Source organism: Silene latifolia, chromosome X, assembly GCF_048544455.1.
Source record: "Silene latifolia isolate original U9 population chromosome X, ASM4854445v1, whole genome shotgun sequence".
Classification (NCBI taxonomy): domain Eukaryota; kingdom Viridiplantae; phylum Streptophyta; class Magnoliopsida; order Caryophyllales; family Caryophyllaceae; genus Silene; species Silene latifolia.
The window spans coordinates 18792403-18811529 of record NC_133537.1 but is presented as its reverse complement, the minus strand read 5'-3'; the positions used below and the strand labels follow the sequence as shown (position 1 = coordinate 18811529).

The 19127-nt window shown below is 38.4% G+C and overlaps 1 protein-coding gene and 2 non-coding genes across 3 annotated transcripts; 1 reads left to right on the top strand and 2 right to left on the bottom strand.

Annotated features, from left to right (window-relative positions):
- Positions 1 to 4839: 4839 nt before the first annotated feature.
- On the bottom strand, positions 4840 to 4913 carry TRNAI-UAU (transfer RNA isoleucine (anticodon UAU)). Its single transcript has one exon. It is a non-coding gene; the product is annotated as a tRNA-Ile (tRNA).
- A 9426-nt stretch (positions 4914 to 14339) lies between these two features.
- LOC141616982 (uncharacterized) lies at positions 14340 to 16031 on the top strand. The gene is made up of 2 exons (XM_074434151.1): positions 14340 to 14516; positions 15150 to 16031. Exons 1-2 carry the CDS (start codon positions 14340 to 14342, stop codon positions 16029 to 16031), a joined length of 1059 nt encoding a protein of 352 aa, XP_074290252.1.
- A 2219-nt stretch (positions 16032 to 18250) lies between these two features.
- Positions 18251 to 18324, bottom strand: TRNAI-UAU (transfer RNA isoleucine (anticodon UAU)). Its single transcript has one exon. It is a non-coding gene; the product is annotated as a tRNA-Ile (tRNA).
- Positions 18325 to 19127: the final 803 nt, after the last annotated feature.

Sequence of the window (19127 nt, the reverse complement as noted above, 5' to 3'; positions counted from 1 at the left end):
ACCTACCGAAATATCAATTTACCTAACACTTATCGATAGATAAATACCGACCGAAATATCAATTTACCTACCGCTTATCGGTAAGTAATTACCGACCGTTTATTTTTTACCGACCGATTAGTGGATATCCATTGGCCAGTCCATGGGTTCAATTTCCGACCGATTATATATTTACCCACCACCCAATCAGTCGCTAATTCTATTAACATATCGCCTACTCTCTGTCGGTCGGTAATTATAATTTACCGACCATATTTACCGACCGATTTTTGTCAGACGCAACTAGTAAATAAACGGTGGGTAGTGCTATTTACCGACCGATTGTATTTTTTTCCGATCGCTCAAAGCGGACGGTAACTGGCCTGTTTGTTGTAGTGATAATGCAAGTAACAAGGGAAGAATATGAAGACTTGTACATATCGATGGATGGAATCGTCGAGAACCGGTACTTATGCCCGACACATGGAAATGGTTCACGAAATCACTGTTGAAAACTATTAATCGGGTGGCGGTCGATCAGATAGTACTGTTCAAACTCAACTTGGAGGTTATATGTTGTCTACACCCGTTGGAGGTATGCCTTCTGTTTATAATTAGCAAAAAATGATTGATAATATGGCTAAGTATATTTGTATAACTGAAAAACTTTTTACTTATGGTGAAAGCGATGCATTGGAAGAATTTAAGAAAATAAACTTATATCTGAGTTATGAAAAAAGTACTTAAACATACCTTCAAATGACGAACTAAAAAACAATATAAAAAATAAAGACAAGAACTAATTGATTGTTTTTTGCTAAATATGATGATCGTGTTTGTCTAACAACTGATTGTTGTACTGCAAAACAAGGTGAACCTTTTGTATACGTTATCGTTCATTGGATTGACGATGATTTTATGTTTCAAAAATGTTTTTATTCTCCTTTTCTTCCTCCCATTTACGAAGTACTTTATACACGGTCTCATAAACGACACTTTGATTGTCATTTTATCCACTTAATTATAATTATCGGTTGAAAATAACATTTTGTGGAATATTTTTGTAAAACAAATGTAATTATGTAAAATCATTACAACATGTTATAAAACATTATAATTTATAGTTTATGCAAGGTCAAAGTTCTAAAACTTTAATAGCATGGAGGAACGACACACCTCGGTTATAACATATTTCTTCGTAGTAGAAACACACTTAGTGAATTTAGAATAAGTCTCTTTATTAAAAAGACCTTGATGTTTTTATTATGGAAAATTATTGATTGGTGGAAGTTATTTTAGCGAGGTTATTTAGGTAAAATATGATTAACACATGTGTAAAATGATTTTATACAAGAACTATTGGTGAATTTAATGTAATCAATAAGGTAATGACTATTTATTTTGATAATGCGTCCGCATATACAAAATGTATCAAATATGTTAACTTAAAGTGTCATTATTAAATGGTGAACTTGCATATGTAAGATGTTTTTTTTGGTAGCCGTAAAAAAAGTTTCTTATACAGATGTCATTTGACTCATATGGTCAAATGCTCTTATTTTAGTAAAACCATAACCTACAACGACAAAGTAAAGGTAACAAGATTGGGTACAAAAAGTGCATTGGTGGTGTACGGATGGCGAAACAAGAGGATAATCTTCATCCACTGCATTCTTGAAATGACTATCGGAGCTCGCCACAAGATCGAACAAATCCTTACTTTTTTTTATCAGCTGACCTTCGGAGAAATACCTGCAATAAGACACAAAGGAGTGTCTCGGAGATTAATCCCCTGGCTATGATACATATGCAAGATGTTGTGCTCATATCATCACCTTTACTCATATCATCACCTTTATGTTTGGTTTCATCTCTAGTTTAGTCTAATTAGTCCTAAATCATCATTTAGTCACCTATTGTATACTTAATTCTTACAATCAATCTCATGTAATGTTGTGTATTAAAAAAGTTTTAATCTTTATGACTTGTTTATGCTATATTATCATGACTAGTGAGTAGTTTTCCCTTTCTAGAGTCCGATTAAGTCTCATGACGGTTTCAATTTCGTGTTAGGCTGTCGTTTAACAAACTGTGGTTTAACGAGTTTGAGTTTTGTTTGAGTGGCCTTATTTGACCTTTATCTATCTATTTAGGCTATCTATGAGAGTTAGGAACCACGTGGTAATTAGTTGATTTGATTATTCCACTTTACTTGGGTTATATGACAGGAGTCAAACCTTTGTTTAGAGTCTCTTGCATAAGACTTTGACCCTTCATCCACGAGAGTGGGAGAAACTAGAGTCGGGATTTTGTTATTGGACTGATTGCCTTTAAGTTTGTGTCGGGTTATTCATAGAAATGAAACTTGGTGTGACTTAGGAGACTTTCAGGACTCTTGAGGGCTTATTGGTAATATAGAGACAATATTCACCTAAACTCATATAACGATAACTTGTGTAAAGAACTTAAAGCGGATTTGAACCGAAATGATGACAAGGTCAGATTCTAGGTTCGCTAAAATATTTGATTAAAACTCATCCTTTAGCTTATTAAGTCAGTTAGTTTACATTTCACTTTAGTTTATTTATGCTTAGTCAATCCAAACCCTTTTTATTGCATAGATACGCTTGGACAATAGGTGACCAATAATTTACACCATTCCTTGCAGAATGAAGTTCGACCCTCAAGTGCTACAAATACCCCCGTACACTTGTGGTTTTAAAACCTTCAACAGTATCACAAACTTTATACCAATCGACTTTCAAATTTTAAAATTATTTGCTTAGTTTAAAGCTCGTTATGTATATTATTTTTTATTCAAAAATTATGATGCAAGCGACTCGTTAAATTTTAGTCTCCAACAATTTTTTATGTATCACTCTTGTAAAACATTTTTTTATAACAAATTTAATGGTATGATTTTTTTTTTTAAAAAAAATTTTCTACCTTACTTTTATGTAAAATGGAAAATATTGTGATACACTCATTTAAATATTTTTTTTATCTCAAAATATTTTTATAAATGATGAAACTTCTACTCATACAAAAATATTTTCACGATAAATTTAACGGCTTAAGTTTTAAAATTATTGTCAAACATATTTCCTGAAAATTAGGTTAGAATACCGTACGTATTTAATATAAATAATAATAATAATAATGTATTAAGGTATTTCGGACCCTTAAGTTTTACTTCGGTTTTCAAAATCGTTTTAATCTTTATTCTCGATTTAAATTCTAAGTTTTTATAAAAGAAATCCGGACTTCGATTTTAAAACTTATAAGTTTACCTGGCTTTTGTATTATGTTTCACTCCCCTTTTATTTTTCACTTTTCTTTTTGTTGGGCCCAGAATTACCGTGCTTGACCTGACAAAGGCCAGGCGATGATCAAAACTAAGATTCAAGCAAAGGACACCAGAAATCAGGCACTAACTGGATATGGACAGGCATCAAGCATGAGTTGATACAAGACAGGCAATAAATAACCACCAGCCTGAAAGGAGAACACGTCAGGCACAAGAAAAGTGCTGCACAAGCAGAGCAGGCAACAACCAAGTTGTTCAAATATACTCCCTACAAACAAGGAAGACCAATTCAGAAGGAAAAGATATAGGGAATAGTCAAAGGCAATGGCTAAATGGATGGCAACCACCCACGGGTAAATAGGGCACAAGCCCTATTTACCAAGAAACTCTAAACGGAAGAAAAATAAGACTTGGGAAGCTAGTATAAATTGAAGAGAAGAAAAAATAGAAAGGACATTCGACACACTCTCACTCTCACTCCCCCTCTTGTATTCTTAAGCAATATTTTTGCCTATCACGCCTGATATACGGGTACTCTGTCAAGCTATCTAAGATCATAATCACAATCACTCCTGGCTTGGTGCCCATGGTTTTTTTCCCTTATTTCCAGGGTTTTTCCACGTATAAAATCTTTGTGTCTTTATTTATCGTTTGTTTATTTACTTAACAAAACTAGTCAGGCAAGTTATTTGAGTTAGATCACCCTACTTTAAATTCCCTGGTAGGGCGTTCTCATTTACCAAAATTCCTGCCAAAACACACTTCTATTTTTTTCCCGTATTTTTGAGGTATGCACACCCATGGACGGTTCTAAAGGATGATTCATGTCGATCAGCCGACGCCAAATCATTTTGGGATTAAGGCTCTGATATTGTTGTTGTAATAATAATACTATATTAAAATTTAATTAATATGTTGGTAGAATCTATACAACATTTATTAATGTAGCCGTCATTAATTCTTGTAATTAAGATTGAAATGCGGCGTGGTGAATTCAGAACAGTTCAAATAATTTATATATAAGATTTAGCTGACAACATAAAATAAAAAAATGACCATGATTCTTACAATAGTTATTTATAGATATAACGTTAATAAATTTAAATGTTCATAGAAGAAGGATAGATATTGAAAACAAATTTCCTTATCATTCATTTAAGGAAATAAGGGTCATTTGTAGAGATAAGTCTATAATTTTTTTGTGGGGCGTAAAGGGAGTCATAAGGACGATTTTTGATGCTGACGGGGTTTGAACCTAAGGTCACGAGCACCATCTCTTATAACATTACCAACTATGCTAGTTGACATCTGCAGATACAAAGTTTATAATGAGATGAGAATATGCCATGGAAATCAGAAATTATTCCAAGTTGTTCAAAATGGGTTTTGAATTAATTTGCCAAAATTGTATTAAATGTGTAATAGATCAAGTATTAATTAAGTAATTTATTAATATAATCATTTTTATCTTTAATACGTCGTAGGTGACACGTGACAAAATCATATGCCGATTATATGATAAAAAAACCAAACATCAATCGGAAAAAAATTATTGGTCTCGGCGGGGCTCGAACCCGCGACCTTCGGCTCATAAGAGCAACGCTCTAACCAACTGAGCTACGAGACCACTAACAATCTATTATTAACACTAATTAATTACTTTCTCTAATTTTTATTTTCTTCTCACTTTTCTCTTTGGGAAGTTTTTTTATTTTTCTACTTCTCTACTTTTTATATATAGATATAGAAAATTCTTTTTTTTTTGTTGTAATAAAGTTGTTTATGATATTTTTTTTGTTGTATTTAGTGGTTTTATGGTCGTTAATATAATACCTCGTATTTTATAATTATATAAATAATGTTATATTGTATTTTACGAGTTGTGTATGAGACGGAATAATAATGACAGAAAGGTCTCATGGGCCTTTACCCTTCTAGTACCCCAAACAACGAGGACAAAGTGCTCAAATCGTTCAACGATCAAGACCGGACATTCAAGCCACCAGATGCTGAAAGAGGATCCTCCGAAGATAACAGTGATGATTAGGAGTCTAGATTTAGGATCGAATCAAAGTTTGCGTCCGAGTCTTAGGCTTTCTTTCCCATAATTGTTCTAGTGTCTTTCTTTGTGCCCATTTCCACTTGTAGTGACAACCTGGGGGGCTGTCTCACGAGTCACATGTCTTCTCGAGTCTATAAATTCACCATTTCAATAAAAGTACAATTTTCAATCCACATATTCTATCCTATCTCTTCCTTTACCATTTCCTGTGACAACAAGAATTGGTTTGAGACATTTTAAAACGAACAACAACAATATGGCAAGTCAAGGTGAGTACACTTAGTCGACGTTTCCGTTCAAAGTTGTAGAAGATCTGAAACTCCGTGTTCTTTCCTTACCTATTCTATGTCTGGCAATATAAACCTCGCAGTAACCCAGTTTAGGACAAGCTTTATAACACCGCATTAGTTGTTAGTTTGTGATCATTTCTGTTAGTAATTTATCTAAGTGTGTGTTCGTTCACAAAATTTATTGGTTGGTTGAGTGTTAAGGAGCGGTGAACTTCGGGACGAAGTTCTTTTTAAGGAGGGAAGACTGTAATACTCCGTATTTTAATTAATAGTTTATATTTATAATTACGTGAGTAGTCGTAAATAAATAATAAGATGAATAAATATTGAGTGGAATAAATAATAAGTTGTAATCGTAAAAGAAAAGAAGTAAAATAAAATAAGCAAATAAGACGGAGTGGGGACCACGGGTTGGACCGTGTGGGTGAGCCGTGTAGGGCCACGGTGGGACCAAGTGAAGGAAGATAGTTTTTGGTTTGGGTGTTACCTATGCTTTAAGATATTTTCAATATTTTATTATTAAAAGGACTTTCCTAGAACCTTCCTTCTTCTCCTACCAATTTATATAAATACCAACCCTATACCTCACAATCATAATTATTCTTCTTCTTCTAAAACTCAAATATAATTGTGAGGAGAGCTTTTGTGAGACAACTATAAGACGAAGTTTATCGTTTGTTTATTTACTTAACAAAACTAGTCAGGCAAGTTATTTGAGTTAGATCACCCTACTTTAAATCCCCTGGTAGGGCGTTCTCATTTACCAAAATCCCTGCCAAAACAATTGGCGCCCACCGTGGGGCATCTAGCTCAAAAATAATCAAAACCAAATAACACAAAAACTTAAGAAATGGCAGGAGATAGCATTGAGCAACAAATCTTGCCGCCGCCCGCCAGAACAATTGTTGGAAATGGAACAACTGAAACAGAAAATGGCCCAGGCTGAAGCAGAAGTTGCAGAATTAAAAGAATCAGAATCCAGCCTGAAACTAAAGCTGGAAGAAAAGGCTTCAGGATCAAAGTTGAAAGTTCAGCCTGGCATACCATTCTCTTCAATCATCAGGAACATTGATTTCTCCAATATTGGCACTCCTACCCCACCAAAGTCCAAAGTAGGAGAAGAAACAAACTCAGAAGAATTCCAAAATGAAGAAACCTCACCAGATCAAACCAACACAGCAATCATGATGGCTATGCTCCAGGAAATCCAAAAACTCCATGAAAGATTTGAAAAGATTCCTGGAGTTCCTACCCCAATTGAAGAAGCAAATCCAGAAAGTTATGCTGATTCACCCTTTGTGGATGAAATAGCAAAGATAAACCTGCTAAAGAAATTTGTGGTTCCCTCAATGAGAATCTATGATGGTACCACAGATCCACAAAATCATGTTGCCTACTACAAGCAAAGGATGTTGGCAGCATCTATTCCCAGTGAACTACGCCAAGTCTGCATGTGTAAAGGATTTGGAACAACCCTGAACGGACCTGCCCTGCAATGGTACATAAACCTGTCAAATGGAAGCATCAAGTACTTTGCTGACCTGGTCAACTCTTTCAACCATCAGTTTGCCAGCAGCAGGGAACTAGAGAAGAGATCCAGTGACTTATACAGGATCAAGCAAAAGCCTGGAGAGTCAATTAGATCTTACATGACAAGATTCAACAAGGAAAAGGTCTCAATCCCCAGATGTGATGTTGGAACAGCCGTGGAAGCTTTCAGGCAAGGGTTACCCCTGGATAGTGACTTCTACGATGCAATGACCATGAAGCCCTATCATACCTTTGAAGATGTCCAAGCGTTGGCCATAGGCTACATTCGGCTGGAAGAAGATAAAGGCTACAAGGCAGACAACACTGACAGCAATTCAGGATATGACAAAGTCAACAGGAAAAGTTCCAACCACAGAGGAAGCAGTTCCAGGCCATCTCCTTACACAAGACCTGGCAGATCTGAAGTCAACTATACACATGAACAACGAGGTAATTCCTATACTTATCCTCCTATCCAAGAATATAACTTCTCTGTTGACATTGCAGGACTAATCAAGAGACTTGACCATATGGGAGACATTGTCAAGTGGCCAAAGAAGTCAGACAATCCCAACTCAAGGAAGGATACTACAAGGTGGTGTGAATTTCACATGGATATAGGGCATACAACAGAAGAATGCCTGGGATTGCGCGGACAAGTGGCTTACCTGCTAAAGAAGGGATATCTGAAAGACCTGATGCCAACAAAGAACAGAGAGGATGATGGTACAAGAAAGAACCCAGAAAGGCAACAACGAGACCTGCCCCCAGCACCACCCATCTATGAGGTCAAATTCATCAATGGAGGATATGAGATTTGTGGCCTGACCAGTTCAGCTGTAAAGAAAATTGCCAGTGAGTAAAAAATGAAATCTCCTTTTAAACCTAGAAATTTACCTCAAATTACTTTTGACGACACTGATATGCAGGGCATTCTAGATCTACACCATGATAGCCTGGTCATCACCATGCAAATAGGAACTGCTCGTGTCCTAAGAATCTTAGTAGATGGAGGCAGCTCAGTGAACCTGATCATGCTTGATGTCTTTAAGGCAATGAAGATTGATGAAAGTCAAATCATAAAGAAGTCTAATGTCCTAGTAGGATTCAGTGGAGAAACAAGGAATACACTGGGGGAAATACACCTGCCCACATATGTGGAAGGGGTCTCCTCATACGAAAGATTTGGAGTCCTGGACTACCTGTCATCCTACAACGCCATCCTAGGAAGTCCATGTATCCACAATATAAGGGCCATACCCTCCACCTACCACCAATGCATCAAGATACCGATAGAATGGGGAGTAGCAACCATAAAAGGTGAACAAAAATCCGCTCAGGAATGCTATACTGAGTCACTGAAGCCCTCCAAGGCAGGTAAGTCTCTCGCCTAGCAATTACAGTACCCTGTCAGGACAACTCATGTGGCAAAAACCAAAATGGAAACAAATCAAGTAATTTTAGATCCTGAGTATCCTGACAGGCATGTACTGGTAGGATCTGATGTCCCTGACAACATCAGGCCAGAATTAGTAAGCTTTCTTAAAAGTAAATCGTCATGTTTTGCCTGGTCACATTTTGATATGACTGGTATAGATACAAATATTATTACACATAAACTAAATATAGACAAATCTTATAAGCGTGTTCAGCAGAAAAGAAGAAAGTTTGCCCCTGAACGAAATGCTATTATTAATGAAGAAGTGGACAAACTATTGGATATTGGGATGATAAGAGAAGTCATGTACCTTGACTGGCTAGCCAATGTAGTGGTAGTACAAAAAAAGAATGGCAAGTGGAGAGTTTGTGTAGATTACACAGACCTCAATAAAGCCTGCCCAAAAGATCCATTTCCGCTCCCACATATAGACGCAATGGTAGATGGTACAGCAGGCCATGAACTCCTGACATTTATGGATGCCTCAAGTGGATTCAAGCAGATTAAGATGCACCCATCTGACCAGGAACACACTGCTTTCATCACGGAAAGAGGCATATACTGCTACACAGCAATGCCCTTTGGCTTGAAAAATGCATGGGCAACATACCAACGCCTGGTCAATACAATGTTTAAAGACCAAATATGGGACACAATGGAAGTTTATATTGATGACATGGTGGTCAAATCAAAAAAGGCTGAAGACCATGTCAGGGATTTGGAAACAGCTTTCAAGATCCTGGAAGAATTCAACATGAAGCTTAACCCTTCCAAATGCCACTTTGGAGTCTCTTCAGGCAAATTCCTAGGTTACAAGGTGACCAAAAGAGGAATAGAGGCCAGCCCAGAACAAATAAAAGCCATACTGGAATTGGAATCCCCCAAGTCAGTCAAAGACATTCAAAAGCTGACAGGACGAGTTGCAGCCCTGAATAGATTCATATCCAGATCATCAAAAAGATGCAAGGCATTCTATGACCTACTCAGGAAAAACAAGATATTCAAATGGTTGCCTGAACATGAGACAGCCTTCCAAGATCTGAAAGCATACCTGACTACACCTCCACTACTAGCCAAACCAGACAAAGGAGAACCCCTGGCGGTCTACCTATCTGTCACAGAGACAGCAGTAAGTGGAGTCCTGACTAAAGAAATTGATGGCCAACAACATCCAGTCTACTATGTAAGTAAGAGTCTCCTAGATGCAGAAACCAGGTATGACTTACTTAAAAAATATGTACTTGCTTTAGTCATGTCCTACACCAAACTTCGACCTTATTTTGAAAGCCACCCAATTATTGTAAGAACCAACCTGCCTATCAAATCTGTCCTGAGAAAGCTTGAGTTATCAGGCAGAATGGCAAAGTGGTCAGTAAAAATTAGCACCTATGACATAACCTTTGAACCCAGGACGGCAATTAAGTCTGAGGCATTAGCAGACTTCGTGGCTGAATTCAGTCCTACCTTAGAACCAGACCTCATAAAAGAGGTCAATCACCTTGACACCCATAAGACAGACCAAGAATGGACCTTACATGTAGATGGAGCAACAAATATGAAAGGAACTGGTCTAGGACTAGTCCTGAAATCACTACAGGGAGACCTAATTGCACAGGCTATCAATTGTGAATTCAAAGCCACAAACAATGAAGCTGAGTATGAAGCCCTGATAGCTGGACTTAAGGTATGTATAGAACTCGGGGTAGCAAACCTCAAGGCTGGACCCTACCTACGTTGCCTGGAACCACATGAAGCCAAACAAGTTATAGAAGATATACATGATGGATACTGTGGAAATCACAAAGGTGGCAGAAGCCTGGCAAGTAAAGTTCTCAAGTTAGACTATTTTTGGCCAACCCTGAGAGCTGACTGCATAGCATACAGCTCTAAATGCGAGGCCTGTCAAATCCACTCCCCTTACATCTACCAACCATCAGAGCTACTACATTCCATCTCAGCCCCCGGCCATTCATGAAATGGGGCATGGATATAGTAGGCAAATTACCTCAAGCACCAGGACAAAAAGTTTTCATGCTGGCAATGACTACTTTTCCAAGTGGATAGAGGCAGATTTTTACAGGCAAGTCAAACAGAAGGATGTTATATCATTCATCAAATGGAATATCATATGCAGATATGGAATACCTTCAGAAATAGTCTGTGACAACGGTACACAATTTGTGGGAAAGAGGACGACAAACTTCTGTGCACAATGGAATATCAACCTAGTCACATCCACACCAGGCTACCTAAAAGCCAACAGTCAGGCAGAATCAAGCAACAAAGTAGTAATTAGCTGCCTGAAGAAAAAGCTAAAAAGGAGAAAAGGAAGGTGGGCTGAAGAACTCCCCTTAGTCCTGTGAGCTGACAGGACTATAGCCAAAACAGCCACAGGCCAGACACCCTATTCCCTGGTCTATGGCTGTGAAGCAGTAATCCTAGCAGAAATCCATGTACCAATCACCAGAAGTAGCCTGAATACCGTAGAGGAGAACATACCACTATTGCAAGATAACCTGATCCTAACCGAAAAACTAAGGGATGCAGCCAAAGTCAGGATAGCCTCCTACCAACAGGCAGTAGCCAGAAGTTACAACAAGAATGTCAACATCAGGGTATTCAAGGAAGGAGACCTAATCTTAAGAAAAGTCTTCCCTAACACCAGAGAGAAAAATGCAGGCAAGTTAGCTCCTACATGGGAAGGACCATACCTAATTGACTCAATAGTAGGACAAGGAGCATACAGGCTGCAAACTCTGGAAGGAGAAATGATCCCCAGATCCTGGAACATTTCCCACTTAAAGTTATTTCATGTTTAAACCAGAAAAAGGTACGTCTATCAACTACATTCATGTTTTAATAGAAAATTATAGAAAAATCCAAATCTGCCTTCCTGCTACATGCCAAATTGCCTGAAACATGTTGTTATTTTTTAGCTCTGCCTAGAATGTTTATTCAAATCATTTTTTATCAAATCCTTAAAACTTGTTTCGCGCCTTCTTTTTATTTATTATATGCTGCACTTTAGGCTTAAACAAATATTCAGGATTGAGGGCCACTCCACCCAACCTGAAAAGCATTCCTGAAATGCTCTACAATTTGGCACCTGCCTGCCTGACCTAAAAACTAAACTGAGCTCAGTACATAAAAGACAAGTACAATGGTGGAATAGACCAAACTACTTGTCCAAATAAGCCCTCCTGACAGGCTGAGGGCCATAAGCCCCCCTGACTGGCAACCACCCTCATCTTAGAAACAAGCCCTCCTGACAGGCAATAGAGCCATCATTTCCCAAAAACAGGAATGAGGGCCATAAGCCCTCCTGACAGGCATTATTCTAACAGAAAAATGTCAAATGAACTATTTACAGGTACAAATCAAGCCAGTCAAGCAAAACAAGGAAATCAAGAGAAGAAAATAATATATTGATACCATAACAAAATGTTTACCCAGGAATTCACCCTTCCCAGAGCAAGAAAAAACGAACCCACAAAAACAATCCAGAAACCAAATGTTTGTCCATGGAACATCCCTCCCTGGATAAGCCAAAACTACACAATCTAAAACTCCACAAAAACAGCAGAAACAAAAGTTAGCCCGCCTTGGAAGCTGTAGCAGAACCAATTCCCTCATCAGCAGCCTCCTCCTCTTCTTCATCCCCACCTCCTTCCCCTTCAGCATCACCACTTTTTTCCTTGGATGGTGGAGAGTCCACTTCCTCATCAGCATGTAGCTTGCAAAGCTCAGGGTAGGTAGTGTTGAGATCAGCCAACTCCTGGTCAGGATTCCAAAAAGGCCTGACTTCAACAGGTTCCTTCATGGCATCCACACGACCCCTGCCAAAGAAGTAGAGTGCATCATCCTTATACCTAGCCTATACCAGATCTCTCTCTACAGCCAACTCCTCATTTACCTTCAACTGCTCCTGCATGGCCTGCTTCTGAGCCTTCAACTCTTCCTGAACAGTATCAAATTTGGCCTGAAGAGCCTTCAGAGCATCCTGAGCAGATTTTAATTTTGAAGACTCCACCACCAACCGAGCCTTCCCTGCCTCATTATCCTCCTTTAAGGAATGATTCTCAGCCTTTGACACCTTCAATTCAGCCTTAAACTTTGCAGTATCTTTTTTCAAAATCTGTACCTCCCAATCCAGAGTATTTTTCAGGCTGTGGACTGAATCCAGTTGATAGGCGCCCCTCAGCATATCATTGACATTCTAACAAAAAACAAACATACCCATCTAAGCCACAAAATAAAAAACAGATAAACACACACAAACACCCACTCAAAGTTAGACAAAATATATACCTCCTGAAGCATGGTGATCAGATTGGCAGCATAGTTCCTAGTACGATACATAGCAGCCAAAGCACGGGCAGAAGAATCCTCTGCCTGCTACTGACAATAAGGGTCGTCAACCATAAAAGCCTGAGGTTGGATTTGTTCCTTAGCAAATTGAACCTCATCCAGCTGAGCCCTAACCCCCCTGACCTCATGAACCCCTCCTGGTGATTCATCTACTCTTTTCCTCTTCTCAGGACGACCACCCTCATCCACAATCTTCTCAGGCGACACCAGCTGGACCTCCTGCACAGGTTCCTGAATCTGAACAGCACTATCACTCCCTGTGGCCTCACTACTCTTAGACTTCTCCCCTGTGATTTGGGAAACCCCTGCCTTCACCAAGGACAAACCAAAACTAGCAATCCTAGCAGAAGCCCTAGTAGCTGCACGACGAGGCCCTAAATCAGCAATATAAACACATGTCCAAAACAGGAATCAACAAGACAAAAGAAAGCAAATACTTACTTCCTGACAAAGAAGCCCCTGAAGCTTTAGCACTCTTCACTAGGTTGTAAGTACTCAATTTGGCCTTCTTAAAACGAGGCATAAAGGCTTGCCCCAGACAGGCAGGCCACGCCCTTTCCTCTTCAGGCAATGCCATGAATGCTGCTATCCGATCAGCCGACCCCTCAGTATCAGGATTATTCACTCAGTCATTTACTACAAGAAACAAAGGCAAGTAAGTGGATTTCCCAAAATATATCACTGTCAAATCAAAATACAATAGGAAAGAAAAGTTACCTCCTTCAACAACTGGATAGTTGAGATAATCCAGGTCAGGGGAAATTGAATCAGCCTTGATAAACATATAAGTTTGAGCCCATCCCTTATCATCCCCTTAATCAAAGTTGGTAATCAGGTGAGCCATCTTTGACCTGACTCGAAGGTTAAACCGTCCAGTAGAATGATTCTTCAAGTGGTAGACATTCTTGAAGTCATCCAGGGTAATAACCAACTTATGCTTAGAACACAAATTCTCAACTGAATGAACGATATTCCAAACCATTGGCATAAGTTGAAACGGAGGAACCCTAATAGCCCTGATCACCTCAGTCATAAGAGGAGTTAGAGGAAGTTGACAACCACCCCTGAATGCCCATTCAAAGATACAAAACCGGCCTGGACTACCCCAGTTAGCCCTGACCGGACCACTCTCAGGAATCCAAACTTCATCCCCACTAGGAAAGAGACCCCTACCCTTCAAGTAATGCTCAAACGTTTTTTTTTCTTTTTTTTTTCTTTTTCTTTTTTTTTTTTTACTTGGTGAAGGGTAAGTATATATAAATAAAAAAAATAGAGGTGCTTCCCCATATTGTTGATAGACTGAGTGAGGTGCTTCCCCATATTGTTGATAGAAGTCAAGGGGGGTTTATCTAAGGGAGGAATATTATGGATAATGTCTTAATTTGCCAAGACCTTGTTAGACTCTACAACAGGAAAGCTGCATCTCCTAGGTGTCTGATTAAAATTGATCTAAGGAAGGCATATGATACAGCTGAGTGGAACTTCATCCATCAAATGTTGACTTACCTTAAATTTCCTCCTGATTTTATTCATCTTATTATGGTCTGTGTCTCTACTCCCTCAATATTAATGGCCAATCTTTTGGTTTTTTTCATGGCAAAAGAGGTTTAAGGCAAGGGGACCCCCTGTCCCCCCCTTTTATTTACTCTCTATATGGAATATTTATCTAGGATCCTCAATGTGGTAGCTCAGCAGGAAGGATTTAGATTTCATCCCATGTGTGGTAAGATTAAACTCAATCATCTCTTATTTGCGGATGATCTTCTAATGTTTTGTAAGGGCAGTGCATCTTCTATTATGTGGCTCCTAAGGGGCTTCTCTACTTTCTCCTCTGCCTCTGGCTTACACCTTAACAAATACAAGACCAATATTTACTTCAATGGTGTTAAAGGAGACCTTATAGAAGACATCATCAGCATCTCAGGGTTTAGAGTGGGTTCCCTTCCTTTCAAATATCTTGGGAGTGCCTATTTCGTCCAAAAAACTGACTAAGTTTGAAGGGAACAAGCTGATAGAAAGGATTGTGGCACGCATCAGATCTTTAGGTGCAAGGCAACTTTCCTATGCATGCAGATTGATTCTTGTGAAGTCTGTGCTAGCTACTATGTACTCATATTGGGCCTCTATCTTCCTACTTCCATCTGGCATTATGAGTAAAGTAGAGGCTATTTGTAGGAACTTCTTATGGGGGGGGGGGGTAAAGATGCTTACCTTAGAGCCAAAAATGTAGCTTGGGAGAAATGCTGTACCCCTAAAGAGGAAGGGGGATTGGGTATCCTGAATGCTAAACTATGGAACAAAGCTTTATTGGGAAAGTATACTAGTTGGCTAGCCACAAAGCAAGATCATTTGTGGGTAAAATGGGTTAACCATGTTTATATGAAAGGTTGTGCCTGGTCTGATTATAAAGCTCCTCTGGACTGCAGTTGGTCATGGAAGAAAATAGTTCAGATTAAGGATTTGTTCAAGTCTGGGTACTGTCACAATGTCTGGCAACATAGACCTTCCTCTTACACTATTGCTTCAGGCTACCAATGGCTTCAGGGATCTAGACCTAAGGTCCCTTGGAGATTCATTTGTTGGAATCCACTCAATGTACCTAGAACATCCTGTATCTACTGGGCAAGCTTGCATAAACGTCTCCTCACCAGAGATAGGCTGGTTCAAATGGGAATTTGTCAGGATGTACTCTGCTGTTTGTGTGGAATGGAGCCTGAGACACATGAACATCTGTTCTATGGATGTGATTTTATAAAAATATGTATGGCTTTACTGAAACTGAAGCTTCGAGTCAGCATCCCAGAGCATGATATGGTCAGGTGGTTTTCTGCTAGAACAAGCCTCAGTGTTTTGCAGAAATTAATAGCAGGTGCATGCTATGTTGGTCTCATTTATGCAGTCTGGTCTGCTAGGAACAAAGCAAGGATTCTTCAACAGGTTATTCATCCCACTATACTTGTTCAACAAATTTGGAAGGAAGTTAAGGAACGTTGGAAAGCTAGGAACAAGAGACTACTCAAACCTCATGATCAACAATGGATTTCTTCTATTCTTTAGCTTTGGTTTTGTTTGATAGTTGTCTTGTTGTATTCTGTGTAGATGGCTGATGGTTGTATAAGTTGATTCAAACGTTGTATACCTCTATTTTTTTTGCTCAAACGTTGGTTTCAACTGATTGGCTTCATGAAAAGAAGTCGTCAAAGCCTTAACAGGAGTATATTCAACCCCTTTATATGACATGGATAAAATCTCTGGGGCAGCAACAACCTCCACCACTTCATCCTCAGGGATGACATCTGGAACCTTCTCAACTTCTGCAGGAACCTTCTCAGCCTCTGCAGGAACCTTCTCAATCTCAGCAGGAGCTTTCTCAACCTCAACAACAGCCTTGGAAGCAGCCGTCTTTCTTCTACCACCAGCCATATTTTATTTTGCAGAGAATTGGTTTTTTGGGAAAAAGAGGATTTTAAAAAGATAAAGAAGAAATTTTGAGATGGGAATATGAAAACAACACGGTGGAAGGCAAAGTATTTATAATCGCAAATCTAAAACGGCTAGGAAAACAAGTGGTTGAGGCTAATCATGACTCTCCTAGGGTTTTGTGAATCTACCCTATTTATGACATATAGCCGTTACAAGAAGCTGAATCAAACACAACTTCTAAATCCGATAAAAGATCCCTGCACAACTTTTTGCCTGGCCCAAATTTTTACCTCCTTATTCCTGGCCAGACCCAATAATGGAATAAGCAGATAAGGGGCAATTGTTGGGCCCTGAATTACCCTGCCTGACCTGACAAAGGCCAGGCGATGATCAAAACTAAGATTCAAGCAAAGGACACCAGAAATCAGGCACTAACTGGATATGGACAGGCATCAAGCAGGATGATACAAGACAGGCAATAAATAACCACCAGCCTGAAAGGAGAACACGTCAGGCACAAGAAAAGGACTGCACAAGCAGAGCAGGCAACAACCAAGCTGTTCATATATACTCCCTACAAACAAGGAAGACCAATTCAGAAGGAAAAGATATAGGGAAGAGTCAAAGGCAATGGCTAAATGGATGGCAACCACCCCCGGGTAAATAGGGCACAAGCCCTATTTACCAGGAAACTCTAAACGGCAGAAAAATAAGACTTGGGAAGTTAGTATAAATTAAAGAGAAGAAAAAATAGAAAGGACATTCAACACACTCTCACTCTCACTTCCCCTCTTGTATTCTTAAGCAATATTTTTGCGTATCACGCCTGATATACGGATACTCTGTCAAGCTATCTAATATCATAATAACAATCACTCCTTGCTTGGTGCCTATGGTTTTTTCCCTTATTCCCAGGGTTTTTCCACGTATAAAATCTTTGTGTCTTTATTTATCGTTTATTTATTTACTTAACAAAACTAGTCAGGCAAGTTATTTGAGTTAGATCACCCTACTTTAAATCCCCTGGTAGGGCGTTCTCATTTACCAAAATCCCTGCCAAAACACACTTCTATTTTTTTCCGCATTTTTGAGGTATGCACACCCATGGACGGTTCTAAAGGATGATTCATGTCAGCCGACGCCAAATCATTTTGGGATTAAGGCTCTGATATTGTTGTTGTAATAATAATACTATATTAAAATTTAATTAATATGTTGGTAGAATCTATACAACATTTATTAATGTAGCCGTCATTAATTCTTGTAATTAAGATTGAAATGCGGCGTGGCTAATTCAGGACCGTTCAAATAAGTTATATATAAGATTTAGCTGACAACATAAAATAAAAAAATGACCATGATTCTTACAATAGTTATTTATAGATATAACGTTAATAAATTTAAATGTTCATAGAAGAAGGATAGATATTGAAAACAAATTTCCTTATCATTCATTTAAGGAAATAAGGGTCATTTGTAGAGATAAGTCTATAATTTTTTTGTGGGGCGTAAAGGGAGTCATAAGAACGATTTTTGATGCTGACGGGGTTTGAACCTAAGGTCACGAGCACCATCTCTTATAACATTACCAACTGTGCTAGTTGACATCTGCAGATACAAAGTTTATAATGAGATGAGAATATGCCAGGGAAATCAGAAATTATTTCAAGTTGTTCAAAATGAGTTTTGAATTAATTTGCCAAAATTGTATTAAATGTGTAATAGATCAAGTATTAATTAAGTAATTTATTAATATAATCATTTTTATCTTTAATACGTCGTAGGTGACACGTGACAAAATCATATGCCGATTATATGATAAAAAAATCAAACATCAATTGGAAAAAAATTATTGGTCTCGGCGGGGCTCGAACCCGCGACTTTCGGCTCATAAGACCAACGCTCTAACCAACTGAGCTACGAGACCACTAACAATCTATTATTAACACTAATTAATTACTTTCTCTAATTTTTATTTTCTTCTCACTTTTCTCTTTGGGAAGTTTTTTTATTTTTCTACTTCTCTACTTTTTATATATAGATATAGAAAATTCTTTTTTTTGTTGTAATAAAGTTGTTTATGATATTTTTTTTGTTGTATTTAGTGGTTTTATGGTCGTTAATATAATACCTCGTATTTTATAATTATATAAATAATGTTATATTGTATTTTACGAGTTGTGTATGAGACGGAATAATAATGACAGGAGGGTCTCATGGGCCTTTACCCTTCTAGTACCCCCAAACAACGAGGACAGAGTGCTCAAATCGTTCAACAATCAAGATCGGACATTCAAGCCACCAGATGCTGAAAGAGGATCCTCCGAAGATAACAGTGATGATTAGGAGTCTAGATTTAGGATCGAATCAAAGTTTGCGTCCGAGTCTTATGCTTTCTTTCCCATAATTGTTCTAGTGTCTTTATTTGTGTCCATTTCCACTTGTATTGACAACCTGGGGGCTGTCCCACGAGTCACATGTCTTCTCGAGTCTATAAATTCATCATTTCAATAAAAGTACAATTTTTAATCCACATATTCTATCCTATCTCTTCCTTTACCATTTCCTGTGACAACAAGAATTGGTTTGAGACATTTTAAAACGAACAACAACAATATGGCAAGTCAAGGTGAGTACACTTAGTCGACGTTTTCGTTCAAAGTTGTAGAAGATCTGAAACTTCGTGTTCTTTCCTTACCTATTCTATGTCTGGCAATATAAACCTCGCAG